Consider the following 21,584-nt stretch of genomic DNA (forward strand, 5'->3'; position numbering starts at 1 on the left):
GCGTTAAGGGACAGGGAGGGCAATGTCACCAGGAACATGGAAACGATAGTTAAAGTAGCCGAACGGTTCTACCCAAGTCCATACAGTAACCAACGTAATCGGAAAGTTAATGAGAGAGACAGTAGCGCACAAGAGGGGAAATAGCTGGTGAGGAACAGGTAACAGCAGATCTGTTGAAGGTCGGACGGGAAATCGTGCTAGAAAAACTAGCCACCCTGTATATGCAATGTCTTCTGACTTCCAATGTACCAGAAGCTTAGAAGAACGCTAACATTATCTTAATTCGTAAGAAAGTAGGCGCTAAGGACTTGAAAAATTAGACTGATCAGCTTACTGTTTGTTGCCTACAAGGTGTTTACATCAGGACAACCTTAAACCTCAATTATCCGAATGATCATGCAGGCTTTCATAAAGAATATTCCGCAATAGATCATACTCACACTATCAATCAGGTGATAGAGAAATGTGCAGAATATAACCAACCCCTATATATTGCCTTCATTGATAACGAGAAAGCTTTTGACTGAGAGGAAATCACGCGCCTTATATGAAAGTACTGACCGAGTTCGATAGCAACTGCACAGTTACCTTAGTCCTCCATAACGTCAGCGATAAAACTCCCATAAGGAAGGGCGTCAGGAAGGGAGACGTTGTCTCGGCAATGCTGTTGACCGCAAGACTTTAGTTTGGGCTAGTTAGTGAATAGACATCGCTAATGAAATGCAATTGCCCAAGAAAACGAGGACCAGAGGGCGCTTGACCTGTCTTTAGCGTCCTCGTTTTCTTCCGCCAATGTATTCCATTTACGATGTCTATTGACCGCGTGTTTACAGGAGGTATTCCGAGGCCTGAATTTGGTTGGAACGGTAGGGCTAAAAATCAGCATGCAGAAAACAGAGCAGTCATACTCCTCAGTGTACTGCTGAAGTGTGCCTTTGGTGAAGGGTGAGCTTTATTGAAAGTCGCGGCGGTACGATGCGGGATGTCTACATTCTGTTTCGGCGGATACAGTGCCTGAGAAATTGGTTCTGCAAGACAGCACGAACCGCATAATTGATATTGTGCGCGGAAAGCTGAATTCGCAGGGTGTTTCACTGAAGGCAGTATACATTCTCTTATTAAATAGGCTTTTTCAACATGGCATTGTCAGCGCTGTAGTACATCTAGCTACAACGTGCTAACTCGCAGAATGGTTGACTAATATTAAATAGTGAACTTGGAAACAATTACCGAGGGGCTTGTAGCCCACCATATCAGTTTTTAGAATTTCGAAAACGTGGTTACCCTAGCAACTCTGGTCCAATAAATTTTGGATTTAACGACGAGTTACGTGCACTGGAGAGGTAGCTTTGCCTGCAAGTCTCTCGAAAGCGCATGTATTTCGGTGCGATGTAGCCAGAATTTCTTGGATCACAGCGCCGAGGGTAACCACGACTTCCAAATTCTAAAAAACTAATGCAAAAATTCTATTTAAACAAAAATGTACAGGTATTCGCTGAAACATCCTTTATATCTTCCTAAGTCGGAGTTTTGGCACATTCTTCGCTTTAATGATCAGAGATGAAAATATGAGCGGACTGCGAAAATGAAGTGATAGAACAGGGCAGGAGAGCAGAGAGTTTCCGTAAGGAAAACCAAAAATGCGGAGTGTGCGGGTGATAGACGCAGTACAAGCAATGGTCTGTGACTCTCGAATGATTGGGGCTCCAGGTTAGACCACACGGCCCGGTGTCAGCAGCAATTGCCGCTAGTTAATTTCTCATTGTTCAGTTCACGCTCTACAGTACCAACGTTACGAGACACGAACATGAGGACAGTAGCTTCAGGTACCGTAGATGGCCGCTGGAAGCACACAACACAAGAAAGACAACAACACGGACGTTTACTCCAACTCCAACAAGGCATCCGAGAGGCACCATGTACGCTGTCGCTGTAGCCTATCGTAATATCTCTATCAGTTTTTATAATTTCGTTACCCTGGACTCTATGGGCTCACCAATTATGGCTATTTCGTCGAGTTACGTGGCTACATCGATCCAAAATACACGTGCTTTCAAGACGCTTGGAGGCACAGCAAACTCCCTTGTGCACGTAACTCGTCGAAACAGCCAACGTTTGTTGGGCCACCACGCTGCAGGTAGCCGTTGTTATTTTAAAAACTTTGGATGCTACTGTGAACTGCCGGCCTCTCAATAATCTATGTTTGTAAGAGTAATACTTAGAAGATAGCAGTACACCGTCGACAGTGGTATACCGAAAAAAAGCATGCGTAAAGTCTGAAGTTGAACACTCACTATATTCATCCTTCGCGGTCGGGTTTTGCTAGTTTCCGGGAGCTGCGCACCGCTGCCTGCAGGCTTCTCTAGAGCGAAGCAATCGCTAGGGAGATGAAAACACGCAGAAACTCAAACTCAAATAGAATGGACAGTCAGAAAGCCTCTGCGCAAAGAGATAAATTATACATATTACAAAGCTCTCATTTCTAAAAAAAAACCTTGTTCCTGACCCCAAAACTATTTCTGACATTAAAATGATCGTAGAGAATACAGCATGTCAGTATAGATATTATTTGTTATTCATTCAGGCCTACGAGCGCTTCCATGCAAACCGATCCCCCTCAGAAATCGAATAAAAGAGAAGGAAAACAGTTGGAACGGAATGCCGCAACGGAAGCTGTGTGCAGCGCGCTTCAGACTTCAGTCCCAGTGTCTCCTGCACTTCCTCGACGCTTGTTTACAGTGCTTTCGGTTTTTCTCAACTAAGGCGTGAAATAACACGCAATTTTTTTCCATCTATTATTCTGAAACTCACCACTGGTCCTTTCTCGCTTGCACCTTCTTGAGAGCACGGATCAGGTTTGAGGTGCTGTCGTGTCAGCGGCATGCCGAGGGTTAGCAGAAGGGCGAGACTAGTATCGCAGCCGCTGTTGACGAAATGGCCCTAGCAAAGAGAATCACTCTCGGGTACTGCTCACGTTGACAGGGATGGCTGCGACACATGTATCCGTGCCCTCTGGAGGTTGGTGTCGTTTCGAAAGGCTATCACAGCTCGTCACAGACATACACTTACGCACTAATGCAATAGCTTTGAGCGGAGCAACACATCGGCGTCTTGCTCCGATGGTCACGAAACTGCATCCGCCCTTCCACTATTGGAAAGACGCGCTGATGAAACTGTCGCAGGGGCGCGCCCTAGCTGGTACTGGGTGCTGTGGAAATGTGTGACATCACGGCTACTAAGAGGCCACTGTTTAATGTCTCCGAAACGAATTTGTGCAGGTCACTACTGGACGCGGGCGTGGCGTTGGATGACTGGAGGTGCTGGACGTGTTCTCCAAGTAGCCCCAATTAAAGCTGTGGACGGCAGAGCTCACCGTCGACGAGGACCGGCACATGGTGAGCCCACCACTCATTTCAGTCTGCATTCCCAAATGTCATGCGGTAAATGCACGAGCACGGACAGTTGGGCGAGTAGCAGCAGGGCTACGGAAAGGGAAAATTTCTTTGATGCCTATACAGTATGTGCGCTCCCCATGCTGACACTGTTGTTTTGTAGCGAGGATGTTTATGATCTATCACAAGGTGATGATATTTGGTCTGTGAACACACCAATTATGGCCTTCAGTGTGAGCTCCAAACTGATTGTGAGTACAGTTCAGTGCTCAGTGCTGAACTGTGCTTTTGGTGAAGGGTGAGCATTATTGAAACTCGCGTTGCGACGTTGCGAAATGTGAAGACTAAGTCTGAAATAGGGGCCTAGCTTCCCTTTCGAGGGATAACCCTGTAACTCTGAGGAAAAAAAAAACGTTTAAAGCGTGATAGAAAATGTACTGCAGCCATACCACCTCACCTTTCTGGCAACAGCCTTGCCCATGATGATTGTCAAAAAGCTATCTTTAAGGAATATTTTGGTTTTTGTTTCAATTTGGAATAGTGCGGGATGATATGAACAGTTTGGATTTGCAGGCAGAGGTCTCTGCTGAAAATTTTCATGTTTCCAAAGGCGGGTGTTCCGATGACTTGTAAGACATGTTCTATGAACTTTGTGCAGAGTGCCTAGTACCTTGCTTAAAGATTTATTTGTGAAAAATCGATACAAAAGCCAAACGCGAACAGTGCAGAAATTTTAGGAAGGCACTCCACTACTTTGAAGGCGTGGATGAACTACCGTCCGACAAAATAAAAGGAAGATACTTGTACGACCATAGGTGCGACCGTGGAGAATAGGACATACACCGGAGAGAAAAATTAACAGTTGAACAAAAAAAATTGGCCATGGTTTAGCTCCGGTTAAAGCTGGATTGACGCGATAGCTACAGCTGGCCGAGTGGAACTCGCTCAGTCGAATTGCGCCGGGCGTTTCTTCTTCATCTTCGTCCCTCCCCCACTGTGTCGCCATCTCGTTGCTTTCTTCTGTCCTCCTCGCACCTCAAGAGCGAGGCAAGTGCCGCGCCCTACAACTGCACCAACACAAAGGAAATGGGCAGGTGAAGGAACTGCACCCGTCACGCCGACTTAATCGCACAAAAGCAGCCCCATCCTGGTAAAAAAGAAAATTAGTGAAAAATCCAGTAGTTGAGGTTATTTTGGGAGCTCGCTCGTGGATGAGGGCACACATTCAAGAGTTTCCCTTCTGAAAGCGCAGATAGATGGCTAGGGTAGGGGCCGGTTTGTCTGCGGAGCACACGCGCTGCCTTCTCGCAGTAGCGCCATGTTCTACTCTGTTAGCGGGCTGTAAAATGTGCTGCACGCGACAGATTGTCCGCGTCGGCCACGACACTCACAACGTTTGCTTCGTAGACTAAAGCGTCTGCCGATGAATCACGCATTGATGCAGCAAGGTGAACAAATCTCCATCCATTGCTCCGGCCACAAAGCCATATTCATGACAACCAAAGACTGGGACAGGATGGTTACGCAAAGAAAAAGTGTCCGTGGGAAATAAACAGCGCTTTGTAACTGTACTTAACGTACTGTACCTCTCTCATTATTTACCTCAATATATCACAAAATCACAACACCGACATATATATGCGTTCGAATCCCGCATCCTAATTGTCCTTAGAATTGTTTAGCTTCACCGTTCTGCTCTTCCTGTCTAACTCAGTCATCATGCTTTGCAGTTCATTCCGGACTGACTTAACTAGGCTCTGCCATCAGCGAATCGCAAATCATCATGGTATTCTCCATCAACTCTTATCCCCAAGTGTTCCCAGTCCAGGCCTTATTCATATAGATGGTTGTGGCCAAGCACTGCACTGCGGTGGCGAAATCCTGTTCTGATGAGGGAGTGCGTTGGCGGTTCTGGTCACCGAGATCAGGCCGCAACCCCGACGAGGTTATGCAATTCATCAACTCCGGAGGCTATTTCTTGTTCGGTGGAGAATTGCGCTGCATCTGGATCGGAACCCCGGTACTGTTGCAAGCGAGCCGGATACTCTAGCTCTACGCTATCGCTGTATGTTAAAAAAAAAATTAGAACATTAACGTCGGTAGTAGAAACTGGCGACGCCTAATGCTAGGGGAAGTGGAGATCGCACTGGCTCCACCCACTCCGACGCCGCGTATACATAATGTCGTACTCTCGGTAGGTGTGCAGTGGAATATCGCCGCTCTCCCGCACAATGGTGTGGGCAAATAGAAGCAATTTCGTTTCGGCCACTAGTGAAAAAAGAATTGTGTCGGTTCCCGGTCAACAGGGGGTGGAGGGGAAGGAGGGTGCCCACGCGGCCGCCCAAGCGTTCCTTCCCCGGGGTTCCACTCAGTCCCCCGGTTCTGCCTCTGCATTCGTACTAATCCCACTAATCTCTTGCGCCGAGATTACAAATCGTTTAAGCCTCTGCAGGGGGCTACACCCAAGGGTCTCGACAGAACCGAGGAGTGCCACCTTAGACGGCTACAAACCGGTCCCTTCCTAAGACACCATAACCACCATCATCATCAGCCTGACTACGCCCACCGCAGGGCAAAGGCCTCTCCAATTAACCCGTCCTTTGTCAGTTGCGGCCACCGTATCCCCGCACCCTGCTGCGCATGCCTTCGCATTACATGTCCTGCCCAAGCCCGTTTCTTCTATATTGCGGCTACGATGTCAGTAACCCGCGTTTGTTGCCTATCGAACTCTGCCCTCTTTCTGGCTGATAACGCTACTCCCATCATTTTTCTCTCTATAGCTCGCTTCCGTGTCCTTAAGATGAACCCTTTTCGTTAGCCTCCACGTTTCTGCCCCATAGCTGACGACCGGTAATATACAACTGTTGTACACCGTTCTTTTCGGGGACATTTGTAAACTACCATTCATGATCTGAGTGAACCTGCCAAATTGTGTGCGCCGGGGAGCTGGATCGGCGAACATGATCGCGACACGAACGCCATCCTTGCTAAGGCTACACAACCTCGCCCTTGAGAAGCTTACAAATGTATGAGAAATCAAAGGACCAGCGATTATCTTGCCCTGCGCAAGCCCGTTTCTTTCTCTTGATTTCGACCAGGATGTCATTAACCCGTGTTTGTTCCCTCACCCACTCCGCCCGCTTCCGATCTTTTAACGCTACACCTATCATTTTTCCTTAAAGCCTCTATGAAGACTTGGAATCGCCAATGCACAAAGTAAAATCACAGTCACTCTACTGATGGGCGACTAATGCGAAGGTTAGGTAGGTTCTAGGAACAGTAGGGGAGAGTTATTATTAGAGTTCGCAGATAGAAATAATTTACATATCATGATTACCTTCTTGCGGAAACGAAATAATAGGAAGTAGACGTGGAAGAGCCCGAATGATGAGACTAAAAATGAAAAAGACTTCATGTGACGCGCTCACCCTGGTTTCGTGCAGGATGGGGTGGTTCCCGGAAAGGTGCGTTGTAGCGACCACAGAATGGTAAGGTCTCGAATTAGCTTACATTTGAAGAGGAAACGGAGAGAGCTACTGAAGCGGAAGCCCGTAGACGAGTTAGCTGTAAGAGGGAAAGTAGAGTAATTCAGGATATCGCTGCAAAACTGTTGTTCGGATCTAACTGAGGAAGACATTCGTAATGTTCAAACAGTGATCAATAATTTCACAACTATCATTACGGACTGCGTAATAGAAGTAGGTGGTAGGATTGTTCCACAGTATACCGGGAAGCTATCTTAGGAGACCAAAAATATGATTAAGAAACGCCAAAGCTTGAGGACGTCTAACCCTGCAGACAGAATAGAATTTGCAGAGCTGTCGAAGTTGATAAATAGGCGCAAGGTAGCCGACGTAGCGAATTTTAATATGGAGAGAATCGAGCATGACCTCAAGAACGGAGGTAGCCTAAAAGCAGTGAAGAGATAAGGAGTGCAATGCCATTAGCAATATGGATCGGATAATTAAAGTAGCCGAAGAGTTTTACACAAATTTGTACAGTAGCCAATGTAATCAGAACGTTAATGAGAGGAAGGCAGTCGAGAACAGCATTGGGACATCCCCCCATTAACGAAAGAGGAAGTAAAGAAAGCCTTAAAAGCTATACAAAGGAGGAAAGCAGATGGTGAGGATCAGGTAACAACAGACCTCTTGAAGGACGGAAGGGATATTGTGCTAGAAAAACTAGCCACCCTGTATACGCAATTCCTTATGACCTCAAGCATACCGGGATCTTAATTCATAAGAAAGGAGACGTCAAGGACATTACAGACCGGTCAGCTTACTGTCCGTTGCCTACAAGATATTTACGAAGGTAATCACTAATAGAGTCAGGACAACCTTAAACTTCAATGAAACAAATTATTAGGCACGCCTTCGTAAAGGATATTCCACAATAGATCATATTAACAGTATCAATCAGGTGATAGAGAAATGCGCAGAATGTAACCATCCCCTATATATAGCCTTGATTGATTATGAGAAACCTTTTGCCTCCGCGTAAAACTCATCAGTCATGCAGGCATTGCAGAATCAGGCTGTATGACAGCCTTATATGAAAATACTGGAAGATATTTATAGCAACTGCACAGCTACCATGGCCTTTCATAAAGTCTGCAGTAACATTGCCATAAGGAACGGCGCCAGGCAGGGAGACACGATCTCTCCAATGCTATTCGACGCCTCTTTAGGGGGCCGCCGCGGTGGGTCAGTGGCTGTGGTGCTTGGCTGCTGACCCGAAAGACGCGGGTTCGATCCCGGCCGCGGCGGCTAGAATTTCTTTGGAGGAGAAATTCTAGAGGCCCGTGTACTGTGCGATGTCAGTGCACGTTAAAGAACCCCAGGTGGTCGAAATTTCCGGAGCCCTTCACTACGGCGTCTCTCATAGCCTTAGTCGCTTTGGGACGTTAAACCCCACAAAGCCAAAACCAAACCAAAACCAGCCTCTTTACGGGAGGTTTTCCGAGGCCTGGATTGGGAACAGTTGTGGAGAAGAGTCAGAGGAGAATACCTAAGTAGTCTGCGATTCGCTGATGATATTGCATTGCTAAGTCACTCAGAAGATGAGCTACAAAGCAGAACAGTAGGCCTTAAAATTAACATGCAGAAAACCAAAGCAATGTTCAACAGTCTAGCAAGGGACCAGCAGTTCACAATTGATAGCTAGGTGCTGGAAATGGTAAGGGAATACTTTATAGGGCAGGTAGTGACCGACGATCCGGAGCGCATATGGCATGTTCTACCAAGCGTACACCCAAGCGTACACCCCTAAAGAGAGCCGAGCGCCAGGCCGGGGGACGCTTGTACCTTTTTGTACCGGTGGGTGCCCGGCGGTGGGTTTCGAACCACCCACCTCCCGCAGCCGAGACGGGCGCTCAAGCCACTAGGCAGTTTACCAATATCCCTGAAGAGAGAAGAATATATCAGCTGTACCTTACCGGTGCTCACCTATGGGGCAGAAACGTGGAGGCTAACAAAGAGGGTTCAGCTTAAGTTGAGGACAACGTAGCGAGCTATAGAAAGAAAAGGAATAAGTGTAACGTTAGGATACCGGAAGCGGGAGGATTGGGTGAGGAAACATACGCGGGTTAATGACATGCTAGTCAATGGCTTTGAGCGGGGCATGTAATGCGAAGACAATATAACCGCTGGTCGTTAAGGGTAGCGGAGTGGATTCCAAGAGAAGGCAAGCGCAGCAGGGGTCGGCAGAAAGTTATTTAGGTAGATGAGATTCAGAAGTTTGCGGAGATACGATGGGCGCAGGTAGCAAAGGACAGGGCTAATTAGAGAGACATGGGAGCGGCCTTTGTCGTGCTGTGGGCGTAGCCAGCCTGCTGATGATGAAGAACATTCGCCACCATGGTACTGTTGCCATTCATTATGTGACGTCTTACTGATATATTCAGACAAATAAAAATTGGCGAGGGCTTAGCTTTGGTTAAGCCTGGTAGGTTGCGAAAGCGAGCGCAGTGCGCCGCGCCTACAGGTCACGCGTGGCTACCGGCAGCCGCTGCGCGACAACTCTACTTGGTAGCCCATCTCTCACCCTGGTATGACGTCAGAGGTCATTCTAAAGGTCAAACGTGGCTACCGGCCGCCGCTACGCGAAAGGCCGTTCATGAGCGTAGTAGTGCTTTCGCAATAAAATCATAAGCCAAACGAGCACATACTACACACAAAACTCGTACAGTGCGAACATTTCGTCTACAATACAGAACAAGTACTCTAAGCAAATAATGCGGGAGGGGGAGGTCAGTTAAGCATAAGCCTAGTGCGGCCTGTAAAACATGGGCACAGAATCAAAAGCTTAATTCAAAGAAGTGGGTAGAGTGACAAATGAGAGGGAGGAGACCGGGAGCGGCATCTCGAGCCTACCATCCCTCACAACATAAAAACGTGTGTGCCAGCGTCGCAGGAACCGCGCCTCGCCATCTGGTTCGAGCCGGTCAGACAGATATAAGCTGCAAGAAAAGTATGACACGTTCTCAGAATTTCACACTGATGGCCGCAAAAGAGAAAGAATGATACGACTGCCACAGTGTGGGTCGGTTTTTACTGCCGACAAATCTTCGTAGCTGTAGAGTAAAATTTAAAAGAACATCAACACTGATTCCCTGAGCATGCTTAAAGCGCTGCACTCTAGAAATGCTCTTGAACCTATGGTTGGTTGGTTGGTTTATGGGGTTTAACGTCCCAAAGTGACTAAGGCTATGAGAGACGCCGTAGTGGAGGGCTCCGCAAATTTCGACCACCTGGGGTTCTTTAACGTGCACTGACATCGCACAGTACACGGGCCTCTAGAATTTCTCCTCCAAAGAAATTCAACCGCCACGGCCGGGATCGAACCCGCGTCTTTCCGGACAGCAGCCGGGCACCATAGCCACTGAGCCACCGCGGCGGCGCTCTTGAACCTATGACGGTAAGCATAATACATAACATAGTTAAAATCAGAAAACAAAAACATAACATTAAATTCTGCTGGGTTCCTAGCCATGTCGGAATTGTGGGTAATGAGAAAGCAGATAAGCACAATTTGGTCAAATACATCTAATGAACCTACCACACAGGGATTGTACGAAGTTAATGGGGTAAACTGAGAAATGAACGGCAGGCTGCATAGCATAAAGCCCTTTTTAAGAGAATGCAAATCGTGTAGAGTTCGCATGGGACACACACACAATGTCTTGTCAAGAAAAAAGACAAACTTCTGTGCTGATCAACTCACTATAAACCACATTTTAATTTCCTGCCCAAAATTTGAAGGACTAAGAAAAATATTTTAGATCATTTTACATTGAATACATTCCCCTACGCTCCATGCTACTTTTAGGTGATCAAGCACTTTTGTATTTCTCATATATTTGTAAGTTTTTCAAGGAAGCTAGAGAGAGAGGAATTTTAATTAGAGGTCGGCCGGTGGGTGGTAACATGGCCCTGGCCTGCTACTCCACACTGGAGAAAGGAAATTGCGAACGAAGGTTGATGATGGCGTAATACAATGAGTTTCATGGGTGAGGTCCACACGCACACACACCGACGAATATCATTAATACATACTGGAGTAGGGGCTCTATGAAAACACGGATCTGCACCCTCACGCATGTCAGACTGTAGACCGTGTTGGTAGAGCACAGGCGGTCACAGACGGGTATCCAGGAATGTTTCGCATAAAACTTGAGCACGTTTTGACTTGGCGCCTATAGAAGAGCTTCTTCAGAGAGAGGGCGGGAGTGCAGTTTTAGTCCGGTCGCTTCCAATGTTTGTTCTCCTCTCATCAGTGTAGTTCGAGCACTCGCAAAGAAGATGTCCAATAGTCTCTGGAGTGTGGCACTGTACGCAAGTTGGGTTAGTTACTATTCCCATCTTGTGAAGGTACTGTTTGGTGCAGGCAACGCCAAGCTGTAAACGGTGGAATAAAGTCCCTTGATGTCGCATTACCGTAGATGGCTGGAATCGTTACAGTGCAATTGCATTGCGGCTTGCATGAAATGCGCCAGCAAGGCTCCAACGTTAGGTCTGGAAAAGGCTATTGCTATGAAAGCACCATCATCATGTGCTAGCCGAGCCTCGGCGTCAGCAAGGAAGGTAGCATTTTAAACTAACTGTAGGTATTAAAAACTTCACCTTTCCCACAAGACACTCTAACCCCGTGTTTAGTGCACCATAGACTTAGCTGCTTTTTTGCCATTGCACTCGAAATATCTAAGTACTACAGGCACTACTGCATCTTGCGTTGCAGCTGCTGCGCAAAGAGACAAGATATACATATTACAAAGCTCTCACTTCTAAAAAAAAAAAGAACCTTGTTCCTGGCGTTAAAATAAATGTAGAGAATACTGCATATGAAGGCAGCTATGATTTGTTATTCCTTCAGGCCTACGAACACTTCCCTGCAAACCGATCCCCCTCAGAAATTCAAATAAAAGAGAAGGAAAGCATTTGTAACGGAAGCTGTGTGCAGCGCGCTTCCTGCGACAGATAAATCGACGCTTGCTTACAGTGTTTTGTGTTTTCCGCAACTGAAGTAGGAAATGACACGCACTTCTCTCCACCTACTATTCTGGAGCGCACCACTGGTCCTCCCTAGCTTGCACCTTCTTGAGAACACGGATCAGGTTTGAGGCGCTGTTCACGAAATGGCCCTAGCAAAGAAAATAACCCTCCGGGTACTGTCCTTTGGAAACGCTACCGCAGCACGTCAAAGGCACACACTTGCCCACTATTGCAATAGATTTGAGCCGACCAACACCTTGGCGCCCTGCTTAGATTACTAAATGCGACAGATTCTTACGCAGCAGACTCAAGATGAGAGAAATCGTATGTACCAAGCGACGATGCTATCCGCACTTCCACTATTGGACGCGCCGTAGCTGGTACTGGGCTAACGGGGTTTTGTGCAAACGTTTGGCGCAGAGGTTGCTAAGAGGTCGACGTTTGAACCCCCCGTAACGAATCTGTGCAGGTCAGGACTGTACGCGAGCGAGGCTTTGGATGACTGGAGGGGCAGGACATGGTCTCCACGTAGCCCCAAGTAAAGCTGTGGACGCCAGAGCACACCACTCATTCCAGCTCGCGAGGGAATGCCGCAGCGTGAACAAGCAAGTGGTTTGTAGCATATGTGCATTCTCCCCATACTGTCACTGTTGTGCTGTGGCCAGGATATTTGCGATCAATCACGAGGCGGCCATGTTTGGTATATTGACAGAGTAGTCATACTCCTTAGTGTAATGCTGAAATGTGCCTTTGGGGAAGGGTGAGCATTGCTGAAAGTTGCGGCGGTTACAGTGCCTGAGAAATTGGTTCTGCAAGATAGCATGAACTGCATAATTCATATTGTGCGCGGCACCTGTTTTCTCAAGGTGTTTCACTTGAGACAGTATACATTCTTTTTTTTAAATAGGCTTTTTCAACATGGTATCGTCAGTGGTGTAGTACATCTAGATACGGCCTGCGAACTCGCAGAATGGTTAACTAATACTAAATAGTAAACTTTGAAACAATTACCGAGGTGCTTATAGCCCACCATAACAGTTTTTAGAATTTCGAAAACGTGGTTACCCTAGAGACTGTGGCCCAACAAATTTTGGATTTATCGACGAGTTACGTGCACTGGAGAGGTAGCTTTGCCTGCAAACTTCTCGAAAGCGCATGTATTTTGGTGCGATGTAGCCAGAATTTCTTGGATCACAACGCCGAGGGTAACCACGTTTGGATAATTCTAAAAACCGATATGAATAATACTTACGATGGGCTACACGTTTCTCAGTAAGTAAGGATCTTAACAGTAATTGCGGTTTTGGAGTCGCTCATTATGACTGCGGCAGTGGAAGATGCTTTGGCCGCCTCTTCCGGTTCGAAGGAGGTGGTTGCCCTTATCGAACCCGAAGCCTTGTGTTTGAGGTCGTGTGACACCACGCTTAGGGCGTGCGCTGGGCTGCATGGCTATTCTGCCGCGTCTGCATAGAGTGCGTTGTCCGCGTGTTTTTTATACAGGGCCTTGGAGCGTGCTTCGCGTCATTCCCGGTTGTGGGTTGGGTGTACGTTCTTGGGTAGTGGGTGGACGATTAGCTTTTCTTTGATTTGTTCAGGAACGCTGTGGGTGTTCTCCGGAGGGGGACCCGTTGGTTGAACGTTTAATGCGGCTAGAATGTGTCTGCCCGTGTTTGTGGAGGATAGTCTGTCCAACTGTGCTGTGCGGTGGGCTTCAGTCAATTCTTGTAGAGTGTTGTGGGCCTCCATGTGGAGGAGTCTGTTGTTTGAGGCCCCTTGTGGGAGATTTAGGGCTGATTTGTAGGCCTGTCTTATTAGCGAGTTTACTCTATCCGCTTCTACCTTTGTCAGGTGAAGATAAGGGAGTGTGTATACCATTCTGCTAATCACGAATGCTTGCACTAACCGCCTGAGGTCATGTTCTCGCATGCCTCTGTGCTTGTTTGCCATTGTTTTGATTAGCCTGATGGTTTGATGTGCCATGATGTTTTTTTTTAATTTTATTTTCACAATACTGCAGACCCTCATTTGGGTCCAGGCAGGGCGGGCAAAAAAACACATTCATACAACAGTGTAGCACATATACAATCTAAAATAGCTCACAAAGTGCGTTGTCAAAATCAACAGCCGATATCGCTTGTAGAGGCAGAGCGTTCCATTCGTCAATAGTTTTCGGGAAAAAAGAAAATTTAAAAGCGTTAGTATGCGCGAAGTATGGTGCTAAGGTGTGATTATGGTGACGTCGAGTTTTACGCGTTTCAGAGTACTGCACATAGGGGGCTGGAGAGATGCCTAGTTTTCCGTGGATTAGTTGGTGAAGGAAAGATAGACGGGCTATCTTGCGTCTGACGTGGAGAGGTTTAATATTATTTACTGCCATGGGTGGGGGTTGGGAAACTGTCTGGACCACGTATAACTTCGTGCGTGTCCCACTGGCAGCACTGATGGATGAATATGTGAGCAGCCCATCCGTCAAACGGATGGGCTGCTCACATATTCATCCATCAGTGCTGCCAGTGGGACACGCACGAAGTTATACGTGGTCCAGACAGTTTCCCAACCCCCACCCATTCACAACCCAAAGGCTCATCTCCACCCTCACGTACCCCATATACCACCCACCAAGGAGTCCAACAATACATTCAGACAGAAGAATTCCACACCGAAGGCAGTTACGCAGGAACAAGCAACGCGAACATTAAAGGGATCATGACATGATCTACCAACAAATCGTGGGGTTCTAGCCACGACCGTTGTTATGCATACTTAAAAAAGAAGCAGGGCTCTACGTGCGCATTTTAGCTGAAAATTGAAATTTGAAGTTATCGGGTCTAAGCCCCTCCCCCGACAGCGCCGCCGTCTGGTGGAAAACCGCTGCAAAACCACCTGGACACATTACGGTGAAGCCGCCGAGATCGGCAGTAGACAGAAAAGGGAAGGACACGCACCTCTGTTGCCTTTGTTACCCTGTCGTGACCCCCCCTCCCCCCCTTTACCCTTCGGCACCCCTATCCCGAACAGCGAGCAACCGACTACCCTACGCTCATTACGCGGAGTGCGCAGTTCACTCGCTCTGTTGAGCGAAAGCACGGCGTCATGAATCGCGAGCGCGTTAGTCTTACCTAACTACCACACGGTACAGCAGAAGTTTTAAACATTCAATTACAAATTACTGGCTGCTGACCCAAAAGGCGCGGGTTCGATCCCGGCCGCGGCGGCTGGAATTTCTTTGGAGGAGAAATTCTAGAGGCCCGTGTACTGTGCGATGTCAGTGCACGTTAAAGAACCCCAGGTGGTCGAAATTTCTGGAGCCCTTCACTACGGCGTCCCTCATAGCCTTAGTCGCTTTGGGACGTTAAACCCCATAAAAACCATAAAAATTACAAATTACTATCTGCACTATATCAGCTCACATTTTGCCCTGTTCTGAGATGCATAGCGAACAAAATGTAATGAACAACGTGAGTCTGAAAAATGGTGTCATAACCCATTTAAAGGTTATCCGGTGACAGCTCCCACACGCCGCAAAGCCATCCTCACTCCTTAAACCTAAACACACCCGCAAGAATCGGCGCAACGGTTACATGAGGCCCCACCACAGACCTTGCTTATATATTCAAGCCCACACGTCTTGATCGGCAGCAACCTCCCCATCTTTAACACTACCCTTACATTCAAAACCAAAATATTTCTTCCCCACACTTTTCTCTTCTGTACGGTGTCAGTGCACGTTAAAGAACCCCAAGTGGTCGAAATTTCCGGAGCCCTTCACTACGGCGTCCCTCATAGCCTGAGTCGCTTTGGCACGGTAAGGTTATTTCCTTTGGCACGTTATTTCTCTCTTTAGCGCTTGTCCTTGTCTTCCTTCTCTGTTCTTGTTCCTAGTCGCAGCGCTGGTGAAATGTTAAACCCCTGTAACCCAATGCACTCAACTCCTCTGGTAGCGAGACAAACTTGGCTCTCATCTTCCGCCAGAACCAGCAAGATTGAGCAAGCTTTGCACACCCCAAGCAAACGAGTCAAAAGGATACCCAGGACATCACAGGTAGACTCACACATTTTACATATCTGGCAAGCCGCCAACACCTCCTTGGACGCTGGCGTCGACAACGCCTCAACAGCAAACTCCGCCTCCGAATCTCCATCTACACACAGGCCGCGAAAATTTATGCAGCCACCCTCGCTTGAAACAGCTGGGCTTCCTTCTACATCATCATCGTCATCAGCCTGACTACGCCCACTGCAGGGCAAAGGCCTCTCCCATTTCTCTCCAATTAACCGTTTCTTTTGCCACCAAATTTCCTGCCGCCCCCTGCTAGGCTTGTCGTCGCATTACAAGCCCTGCCAAAGCCCATTTCTTCGTCTTGATTTCGACCAGGATCCCCCATAGAATCCATCACCCTATATGTGGGTACCGCTAAGATACAACTGTTGTATACTGGTGAACTGCCATTCATGATCTGAGAGAACCTGTCCATGCGCTCCACCCTATTCTTATTCTTCCAGTTATTTCCCTCTCATGATCCGGATCAGCGGTCACTACCTGCCCTAAATAGACATATTCTCATATTGGACTGTTGAATATTACTTTGGTTTTCTGCATGTTAATTTTTAGTCCCACTATTCTGCTCTGCAGTTCATGTCCTGAGTGACTTAGCAAGGCAATGTCATCAGCGAATCGCGGATCACTTAGGTATTCTCCATTGACTCTTATTCCCAGCTGTTCCCATTGAAGGCCCCGGAATACGTCCTGTAAACAGGCGGTGAATAGCATAGGCGAGGTCGTGTCTCCCTGCCTCACACCTTTCCTTATTGGGATTTCATTGCTGACTTTATGGAAAACTATGGTAGCTGTGCAATCGTTGTAAATATCTTCCAATATTTTCCCATAACATTCTTCTGCACCCTGACTGCAATGCGTGCATGACTGTTGAGGTTTTTACTAAGTCGAATGCTTTCTCGTAATCAATGAACGTTATATATGGGCGCTGGTTATATTCTGCGTATTTCTCTATCCCCTGACTGATAGCGTGAATATGGTTTATTGTCGAGTATCTTTTACGATAGCCTGCCGGATCATTCGGTTAATTGAAGTCTAAGTTTGTCCTGACCCTATTAGCGATTACGGTAGTAAATACCGTGTAGGCAACAGAATATATGCTGATCGGTCCGTAATTCTTCAAGTCCTTGACGTCTCATTTCTTATGAATTAAGATAATGTTAACGTTTTTCCAAGCTCTAGGTACGCTCGAGGTCACAAGGCATTGCGTATACAGGGTGCCTAGTTTTTCTAGCACAATTTCTCTTCCATCCTTCAACAAATCTGCTGTTATCTCATCCTCACCAGCTGCTTTCCCCCTTGGCATTGCTCCTAACGCTTTCTACTTCCTCCTCCGTTACTGATGGGATGTCCCATTGGTGTGCTCTACTGCCTCTCTAAGTAACATTCTGATGACAATCGCTGCTGTATTGATTTGTGTCAAACTCTTCGGCTACTTTAACTATCTTATCCATATTGCTAATGACATTGTCCTCTTTGTCTCTTATCGCATACGTGTGGTTTTTTCCTCTGCCTACTTTTCTCTTCACTGCTTTTAGGCTACTTCCGCTCTTTAGAGCATGCTCGACTTTCTTCACGTTAAACTTCCTGATGTCGGCTACATTGCGCTTATTTAGTAACTTCGACAGCTCTAATAGTTCTATTCTGTCTGTGGAGTTAGGCGTTCTCATGCTTTGCCGTTTCTTAATCAGATCTCTAGTCTCCTCAGATAGCTTGCCGGTATCCTGTCGAACCATCCTACCGCCTCTTTCTATGGCGCACACCATAATTATAGCTGTGAGATGACCGTTCAATGTTTCAACATTACGGTCGTCTTCAGTTAAAGCACAAAATCTTTTCTGCAGCAAAATCCTGAATCCCTCTACTTTCCCTCTTAATGCTAACTCAGTAATAGACTTCCGCTTCACTAATTTCCTCCGTTCCCTTTTCAAATTTAAGCTAATACGAGACCTTACCATTCTGTGGTCGCTACGACGTACCTTTCTGAGGACCTCCACATCCTCTACGATACCAGGGCGAGCGCATAGTATGAAGTCTAATTCATTTTTAGTCTGACCATTGGGGATCTTCCACGTCAACTTCCTGTTGGCTCGTTTGCGGAAGAAGCTATTCATGATCCGTAAATTGTTTCTATCCGCGAACTCTACTAGTAACTCTCCCCTGCTATTCCGAGAACCTACGCCATAGTCACCTACCGCCTGGTCTCCAGCTTGTTTCTTGCCTACCTTCGCATTGAAGTCGCCCATCAGTACAGTGTACTGTGATTTTACTTTGGTCATTGCCGATTCAACGTCTTCACATAATACTATAAAACTCCTCTGTTGCCAGCTATACCCTGACTGATGAGGAATCCCACACCTAGTTCTCGTCTATCTGCTGATCCACGACAGCACAGTACAAGCCCCCCCCCCCCCCCCCCCCCCCCCTCCCCTCATGGCATCTAATTTAATACCCGCCAATTCCTACAAAAGCACTGCTAAGCTAGCCTCACTGGATAGAGTTCTTGCGTTAAACGTTGCTAGGTTCAGTTTCCAATGGAGGCCTGTCCGCCGCCTTGGTCAGTTGCTCCGCAGCCGCTGGGGACTGAGGGCCGAGGCTTAATTGGGTTATTCATGGAAGGTTGCGGCCAAGTACTACACCAGGGTGGCCTAATCCTGCTCTGGTGAGGAAGTGTGTTGTCGGTTATGGTCACCGAGATCGACACACGGAGTGTTCTTATGTCTAAAAAAAAACCGATGGAGAATTGCAATCATGAAGGGCCTAGGCCTTGCTAGTGCTAAGCCTCAGCGCGAAGCGGAGAGACCCAGCGTCGCGAAAAACACGGCCAAAAAAGGCCAGCGCCCCAGAAAAGAAAGCCGGCGAGGACCGCGCTCGGAAGGGCGATGGAACGGACCACCTGTGTCTCCCAGCGCCGCAGACGCCGTGACCGACCACCGCCAACCGGCCGCAGGGCACTCAGACACATTAGACACAAAACGCACCTGGACCACTCTCCGAGCCCTCCTAGACCCCACCACCGCCAATACTCAAACTCACAACACGCAACGTTTTATTGCGAAAGCAATACTACTTGCACTTTCACGCCTTTGCCGTGCCGCGGCGGGGACCACCATTGACCTTGATTGCATTGGACTGGACTGGATTAGATTACATTAGATTACATTGGATTGGATTGTATAACCGATGCATCACCACAAGTCTAACCACAAGCGCCACCACCAGCTACACTACCAGCTGTACCATGGCGTAGGTACGGATATTGCTTTCGCAATTACCGGGCTTAACCAAGCTAAGCCACAGCGAATTTTTTTTATTGCGAAAGCAATACTGTTCTCGCTTTCGAGCCATTAGCGTGGTCGTGGCGCTTCCACCATGGACCTTTAGCTGACCCCTGTGGTGACGTCACGCCAGACCGAGAAAGACAGGGCGCCAACTCGCGCGGTTAGCATGGGCGCGACGGAGCTGCCACGGCGCACTGCGCAGCTGCCGCGAGAGGCCGCGCGTTGCTATGATTTCACACCAGGGGATGAAGGTAGGAGAGCAGCTCGGTTGCTCCCAGTTGCCGTGGTGGAGCTACCTCGGTATGTCGGATGATGTGTATAAGGCAAAGCTCCAACGAAATGCAGCAGCCAGGAAACGCCGGTGCGCTGAAAAAACAGATGAAGAGGTGGTGGCTCGGCTCGGGCCATTGCATTTCTTTTTCATCCTTCTCCCAGTCACAACAACAACTGTCGGCGTAGAGCGGCGGTAGACACGAATGAAGTTGCTTTCGCAATTTCCGGGCTTAACCAAGCTGAGCCTCTGCCAATTTTTCAATTCGATCTACAAAAGACACAAAGTGAACAAGCAAGGGGAAAGCCTTAGGGGCCTTGACAGCGTTTCGACAAAAGGATTTGTGTTCACCTGGGCCATGCCTTCTTGCCGAAACGCTGGCAAGCACCCTCAGGCTTTCCTCTTCCTTGTTCTCTTTGTGATTACAAGAACCATCTGCCTACCGCCTCTCTACCTTGATTTACAAAAACGGCACTGACATCAACCGATCGCTGATTATCATACGCCGCCTTATGCCCCCCGGACCAGACCACATGGCATACAGGTTCCTCCGCAACTTTAACGACACCCAACTTTAGGAACTGATGGACCGCTGCCCTCCACCTGGAAACATGCACACATCATTCCAAACCTTTGCCCTATCTCCCTTATCAGTTGCGTGGGAAAACTCTTAGAACATATCATGCTCAACAGACTGCAACCTTTTCCAGAAGCCTCATGATTCCTATCTGTCTGGCTTTCATCCCACTCCCTCGGCACTATCCCATAAGGAAACTATATTCCACACTAAGAAGCACATAGCCAGCGCACATGCTATTCTCTCCCTGGATGTTTAAAAAGTGTTCGACGCTGTTAGCCACGATCACATCCTTCGCACCATGGCCACCACTGGCTGTGTGTCGCGCATATGGCGCTACATCCAAGCCGGCACTATACCATCGTCTTTATCATCCCTCCCCATCCAGGTCCGGTATGTTTGTGAGTTGTTTGGCCAGTATAGGCCAAACAACTCAACTATTTTCAGTAGGAGGGAGGTGAGAACTGCACCTTATGGAGTGTTCTGGATGGGGAGGTTTATTAAAGGTGACACTCACGTCCCTCCTAATGAAAATTGCGTTAGCCCACTGGCCAAACAACTCACTAACATGCCTGACCTCCACGCGGCACCACTTCATGGGTGTCTCTCCATAGGAGAGACACAAGATATTTTACAACAGACAATTGATATTATCACTTTGAAACTGACCACTATTGGCGGCGCAGCGGAAATGCGAATGAGGACCAGACACAGAAGAGGTCGATTTGCCCAGAGCCAAACGTTTATTGGGTTCTCCCAAATCGCTGGCGGGGCAAAGTGAAAGATATTCACCTCGCGGTGTTCTTTCTCCGGCCGCAGCCAGTACCCGCTGTCACTTTCGTCCAATCAGCGACCACTTCCCTCGTCTCCACAGCGCGCCTCGCCGGCCAGGGAAGGATACGGCGTTCCGAAATTCCCACAATATACATGAGAAGGAAACCAAAATTAACAGCAGGCTTTATTCGCAGATTTGCTACATGCAATCACGGCCTGTCAGAGAGGGGAACCCTTAACATGATAGACGCCCTAATCACCTTTCCCAGCACTTTCTCATCAAAATGCAACCACCTGAGCACTCCGCCTGCAACTCTCAGTTTGATACTTTTCTCATTAGATTATGGGTTCATTGTGTACGGTTCCGCAGGTCTGTCATACCTCAAAAAAATGGATCGAGTACAAAACTGAGGCCTAGGGCTCTCATGTGGCGCATACAGGACACCTCCCATAGTCAACCTCTATGCAGAAACAAATGAACCCTCCCTGGAATACTGAAGAACAGCTTTAACCGGCGCATATGTCTATAAAGTAAGATCTTTAACAAAGATGAGATGCACACCTCCATGTTACAGCTTTCCTGCAATTTGCAGTTTCACTCTGTAGGAAAGAAACTCCGCAACAACATACTATATAAGAATTGCTTGCACTTCAAGAAAAAATACAGTAGCTTTTATACTCATGGTTCAAACACGGGTGGTTACGTAGGAAGCGTAATGGTACGAGGGAACTGGAAAGAA

At 47.7% G+C, this 21,584-nt stretch overlaps 1 protein-coding gene across 1 annotated transcript in view; it reads left to right on the top strand.

The window, feature by feature from the left end:
• Window positions 1-21,584, top strand: part of LOC149365220 (uncharacterized) — a 70,503-nt gene that overhangs the window by 36,674 nt on the left and 12,245 nt on the right. The window contains exon 2 of the mRNA XM_089540971.1: window positions 3,279-3,395. Within this exon, the coding sequence (XP_089397097.1) occupies window positions 3,279-3,395 (117 nt within the window). The remainder of the gene's footprint in view (window positions 1-3,278; window positions 3,396-21,584) is intronic.

Source organism: Amblyomma mixtum, chromosome 1, assembly GCF_055824585.1.
Source record: "Amblyomma mixtum isolate Tamu chromosome 1, ASM5582458v1, whole genome shotgun sequence".
NCBI lineage: Eukaryota > Metazoa > Arthropoda > Arachnida > Ixodida > Ixodidae > Amblyomma > Amblyomma mixtum.